This window comes from Kogia breviceps, chromosome 10, assembly GCF_026419965.1.
Source record: "Kogia breviceps isolate mKogBre1 chromosome 10, mKogBre1 haplotype 1, whole genome shotgun sequence".
NCBI classification, from domain to species: domain Eukaryota; kingdom Metazoa; phylum Chordata; class Mammalia; order Artiodactyla; family Physeteridae; genus Kogia; species Kogia breviceps.
In genome coordinates, this window is record NC_081319.1 from 61,288,145 (window position 1) to 61,294,144 (window position 6,000).

Here is a 6,000-nt window from a genome sequence, read left to right on the forward strand (position 1 = left end):
AGATGCTGGGCCAGCCCAGCTCACTGTGCCAGGCCTGGTCTTCCTCCTCCTTGCGGGTGGGATGGGACATCCGCCACCCTTGTGCTCGGCATGTCAACCCATCTCTGTTGGAATTTAGAAAGGGTGACAGGCGCTCAGAACTACACAGGGGGTGTCCAGAGACAACTATTTGATCTGTGATCAACTTACGGTCACAGAAAGAACAGGAAAAACAGTGCTGCTTTTCTTTTTTAGTGAGTAAACAAAAAATATATAGCATGAGTATCTTTTACACAGTAGTGATTTATGTGTAAATCGAGTTTATACAATTTGATTCATTTTAAATTTTAAATATTCATTTTAAATATGTTGAAACAAAATTTTGGTCCCATGTTTATCATTTCTCCCTAACTGACTGATCTGTGACTTGGGCTTTTCTGTGCCCCTGTTGGTATTCCGGGTTTGTTATTAGTGTGAGGGTGGAGGAGCCGTACAGAAACAGTAGCATCCCTGGTACAGTGCACCACAGTCCAGAATGTTGGGACGAATAATTTTTTAAGAAATAATTATTTTTGAAGAACTGTGCGATGTTCTGAAATTCCCAGCATGTTCTCCAGGTGGTGTGTCCTTTGTCGCCCCTCTCCTGAACACCTTTGGGCTTTAAGCCGCACGTCCTGTGTTGACAGAGACCTGAGCGTTCGGTAGCTTTCGATAAATTACTGGTCATTGAGTGTCTTTCTAAACCTGCAAGAACATTTGTTTTAGGCATTTTGGTCAGCTCCCTTTTCCCATCAATTGTAATTTTGACACCAGTGACTAATGAACTTATCGAATGGCGTGTGCTATATCGATCAGTATAATTTTGTTGATCATTATAATTGAGTTGTAGAATTGGTCCTTAATTGAACCTTTAATTTTCGTATGACTAGCTTAATTGACACATTGCAGCTCATAAGTTAAAGTCGAAAGGGGGCGTTGCCTTCCTGATTTGTAGCAAGAGGCAAAATAAAGGAGCACAGCTAAGAGTTTGTTTAGAAACCATCCTGGTACATACAGGCTTCATTCCCAGTAGTTGAACGGCCTGGAGTGTGTGCGTGCTGCCCTTCCCCACCTCCTCCGGCACGCCTCTACCCTAGCGTCGTGTATAATTGAAAATCTGTAATAATTTTAGCACTGGGCGAACGCGCGTGTGCATTGGGCCCTTGGTTTTGTGGTTTGTGGGCCCGTCAGGCTGGGCAGGTGTGCAGTGCAGTCTGCATCTTTTGCAGCAGGTCTTCAAACACTTGCTTCTGTTCTGCCACAGAATTTCCTCCTCCTCCCTCTGGAAACCATCCCCCCTGCTGCCCTTCACACCCAGAGCTTACCCCTGAAGGACAAAAGCTACAATTCGATTCTAAAATTTGCACAACTGTTTTGTTTTTTAGGTCTTGAGTCCCTGCGTCCGAACATAATCCTGGGGTTAGTAATCTGTCAAAAACTAAAACGTCCTTCAAATGCGGACAAATTAGACAAGACAGAGGAGAAGCGGCCCCGGCCTCAAACCCAAGAAGAAATGGATCCCATCCACCCCAGAGTGCCAGCAGCCCTGCTTCCTGAGAAGAAGCCCCCCAAGTACCCGCTGTGCCCAGGGGACGCGGCTGTTAGCACCACAGCCCCGGGGTCGCCCCCACACCCACCCCCTCCTCCAGAAGCACCGGGTGCACCGGCCTCATCTTCCGTGTTACAGATACTGTCCTCTCTCAAACCAGGAGCCTCGAACACTGTCACAGCATCACCCGCGTCAGTGACGGTTGCAGTGGCCACTTCCTCTGTCACTGCCTCTTCAAAAACAGCTTCGCCCCTAGAATATATCCTGCAGACTCTCTTTGGGAAGAGGAAGGCGTTTGACCCCCCCACCAAAGAGCCTGCCGAGTCGGCCCCAGCCCCCCACCAGGACTCGAGAGCCAAAGCCGGCGGCAGGGTGCCGGCGGCGCTTCTGCTGGACCCAATTGTCCAGCAGTTTGGTCAGTTCTCAGAAGACAAAGCTCTGGAGGAGGAGGAATACGACAGGCCATATGACCCCGAGGAAGAGTATTGTCCTGAGAGAGCCTTCGACACTCAGCTCGGAGATCACGGGAGACACCAGGACACGGAGAAGGCTGCGGCGGCAGCTGAGAGGGAGGAGGTGGCCTATGACCCAGAGGACGCGACAATCCTAGAAGAAGCCAAAGTGAGGGTCGAGGACCTGCCCGGCAGAATGTGTGCGGCGGCGCACGGGGCGCCTGGCCTGCCGGCCCCCTCCTTGGCCGAGCAGCAGCAGATGATAGAGGAGCTCAACAAGGAGATCGAAGAGCAGAAGAGGCAGGTGGAGGTGCAAGAGGAGACGCTCAGGCAGCAGAGGGCCGCCGTCGGGGCCTCCACGGCCCACTTCCCCGTGTTGGATGCGCTCACGTCGCCGCCGCCTCACAAGGCCGCACCGTTGCCGCAGGAGCCGCCTGCCCCGGGCCCCAGCACCGAGGCCGAATTCCGCGAGGGCAGGGGCCACGAGGACAGAGGCCCAAGCTTCGAGGGGCAGGCCCGGGACAAGGCCCCGGAGGAGCCCGAGGCCCCGCTGGCTGACAGCCGCCTGGCCCGGGCCCTCGAGGACTCGTGGCGTGAGCGGGAGCGTGGGAAGCCCTGGGAGTGGGAATGCGGCCGGACCAGGAGCCGCGAGCGGGACTGGGACCGAGGCCACGAGTGGGATCGACACCGCGACAAGGCCCGTGAGCGGGAGCGCCGCAGGGACCGCAGTCGGAGCCGGTAGCGACCCCAGGATCCGAAGGCCGAGGCCCCGCGGGCCGCCGCCCCCGCTGTGCAGAACTAGGGCCGCTCGTGAAGCCACCCTCACATGCTAAGCAGGTGCTCCTGGAAAGAGCTGGGAGCTCATGCACAGGACAGAACCTTCTGGACTGGAGAAATTACTGTAATTTTATGTAGGATGGTTTCCTGCAAAATTTCACACCGTTACAATTCTGAGGCTTTTTCAATAAAAACAAAACACTAAGAACTCTTGAACATTTCCATTTAAATGTACTGAAATGGGAAAGTACCTACAAAAGCATACTGCTTTTTCAGATTATGAAGTTATCTTTTCTAGTAACTTGACTATTATTGTACATTTTAAGGGAGTTTAGTGGACCTTGGGGCCATACCTTTCCTGACATCTCATCTGTGATATCTGTTTCCAGAAGCTGACTTCACAGGGTTTGTTCGGGGCAGGCGGCCACGTGTTTCTGTGCATGGCTGTGTCAGCTCGTCTGTGGAATGTTGAGAAACACCAAATTTACAGGTGCATCTTACTCTTGTCATGAAGAAATTTGAATTACAAATTTCAACCAGGAAACAAAAACACGTTTCTTGGTTTTTCCGGACCCTCCCCGCCCCCGCACCAGCAGGTCCAGGGCCAGGGAGACAGCAGGGCGAGGGCACGGCGACGGGGACCAACTAGCTGTGCCCTTGAAGGGGCCTGAGCAAGGGTTGGGGAGGCAGGTGCCCCAGGGTACGAGCCCCAGCCTCTGACCCAGGCCCCTCAGGGCGGGGATGGGAGCTGCTGGCTTGGGATGGCTCTGACGCCTGCTGCCCATCAGACATTTAGGAAAGCGGAGGCCCTCCAACACCACCCACACTATCTACCCAGCGGTCACCATGGGCAGCCGTCTTAATCTTTCTTTCCCTCTATTTTTCTTTTACAAAGTTGGGATTCTGTACATTCTTGTATCTTTTCTTCACTACTTATAACCTGGGCAATTCCCTAAGGTATCAAGTACTCATCAAAAGCATCATGTAGAATTTCCCTGGTGGTTCAGTGGTTAAGAATCTGCCTGCCAATGCAGGGAATACGGGTTCGAGCCCTGGTCCGGGAAGAACCCACATGCCGTGGAGCAACAAAGTCCGCGTGCCACAAATACTGAGCCTGCGCTCTAGAGCCCTGGAGCCCGTGCTCTGCAACAAGAGAAGCCACTGCAATGAGAAGCCCGTGCACTGCAACGAAGAGCAGCCCCCACTCACCACAACTAGAGAAAGCCTGCGTGCATCAATGAAGCCCCAACGCAGCCAAAAATTAAAAAATATAAATATATTTATTTTAGAAAAAAGCATCATTTACATTTTTCACATTGTTTAAAAGTTTCTAACTTCTGCTTTCCAGAGAATGTGGGCTCCCTGGAGATTTGTGGGGTCCTGTGTGTTCCCAGAATGTGGGAAATGAAAGAGGTGTGCCAAGAAAATCAAGACCTCCCAAATGCCGCCATCTGGAGACAAGTGTTCTTAATGGTGTTTCTGGCCCACTTTTCCTCCACCCATGTTGCTGGTGTTCAGGTGGGGGTGTCACCAAGGAAGCACAGAGACTTTTTCCATCTTCGAGCTTCACACGAGGGTGGGGCAGGCAGCCCTGGTGGCTGCAGTGGCTTGCCAAGTCACTGAGGGTCCCCCGTGCTCTGCCGTCCTCAGCTCATGACTCTTGTGCTCGTGTTTGCAAGAAGGCTGCCCCTGCAGCCATCACGTCATCACCTCACTGTTCTAGGAGGAAGCCAGCAGGAGCGACAGAGCCTCTATTCCCCTGTTAAATGGTTGGACCTCATTGGCCAGGTTGGCACGCGGCCACCTCTGGCTGCAAGGCAGCAAATCGGGGTATCATGGTCTGCCAGAGAAAAAGAAGAAGAAATCAGCCACTGTGGACGCCACCCCAGGGTGTCCCTTTCTCCAGGGTGGCACCGTCCTGGAGAAGAGCTGCGGGTTTCCAATCAGTGACTTGTCATTAAATTCCACACAAGCCGGCCACCCACCGCTAGACATTCACCCCAAAGCACACAGCACCAGTGAGGGCAATGTCACCCCAAGGGGATGAGAACTCAGGTACATATAGTGATTTATTCACATTTGCCTAAAGCAGGAAACCACCCAGGTGCCCTTCAGTCAACAGGGAGGTGGATCGTGGCCCAGCCACGGGGAGGAGGGAAGTGCATCCAGTGAGAGAGGCCCCAGACCAAGGCCACTGGCCACAGGACCCCCTGAGAGGCATGCTGGAGGGGGCAGGGTGCAGACATGGTGGGGTGGGGGGGCCTCTAAGGGGCAGCACGAGGGAGGCATCTGGGGGGCGGGGGCGTCCTGTCCGATGGCAGCGCTGCAGGCACCGCTGTTTGCACCTGTGACTTTGACCGTGAGTCACACCCAGACACACAGGGAGACCAAGTGCTGAGCTGGCAGCTCCCAGGGATAAGCCCCAGCTCCCGCGTGCACATATGCACACGGATACGCACACATGTGTCAGGAACGAAAAGAAAGCAGCTCCAGTCTGGAAGGCGCACCGGCCGTGGTCACGCATCTCTCCTTGAACGATGTGCATCCTTTCATATGTGGTGGCGCGCTCTTGGTTTTCAGAGAAGATCCCCACCCGTGTACTCAAGTAGTAAAGGAACACTTTCCTTTTGTTTAGAAAACAAGGAGTGGGGAGGGAGGAGAAGGGTCCGAGGAGGGAGAGGAGCCCGTGGAGCAACCTCGGTCCTTCTGCCAGGGGTTTCCTTTCGAGCAAGCAGAAGGAAACTCGTATTTTGTTCAATGTCCTATTTCTCAGTCCTATAAATCCATTAAACAATAGTTTTAGAGAGATTTAAACAATATCAAACACTTAAACACCAAATTAAATACTTAACAACTTTTCCAAATATGTACAAATCGGTCACAAAGGTATTTAATCGAATTCTCCTAAGCCGCTGATTGAATTCACATCTCTAACAAAGGTTTCTCTGATTCTTTTACTCCTTGAGGAGCGAACAAAACTCACAAATCACAGCAATAACAAGATGCACAGGAAATGGTTTACAGACGCCGGTGCCGTGGGTTTCACTGTCTCTTCGTTATCTGGGTCAGAGGGAGACAGGGATGGGGCTTGGTCTGCAGGCTGAGTCCCGGCTGTGGGAGCTGCTGCGGCCAGAGCTGGACGGGAAGGACGGGCAGAGCGGAGGGTGTGGAGGGCGAGGTGAGGCCAGGCCGGGCCCCACGAGG

At 53.0% G+C, this 6,000-nt stretch overlaps 1 protein-coding gene across 1 annotated transcript in view; it reads left to right on the plus strand.

The window, feature by feature from the left end:
* Positions 1-2,834, plus strand: part of LOC131764156 (death-inducer obliterator 1-like) — a 29,824-nt gene extending 26,990 nt beyond the window's left edge. Inside the window, exon 13 of the mRNA XM_067043203.1 lies at positions 1,404-2,834. Coding sequence (XP_066899304.1) covers positions 1,404-2,761 — 1,358 coding nt within the window. The 3' untranslated portion in view covers positions 2,762-2,834. The remainder of the gene's footprint in view (positions 1-1,403) is intronic.
* Positions 2,835-6,000: the final 3,166 nt, after the last annotated feature.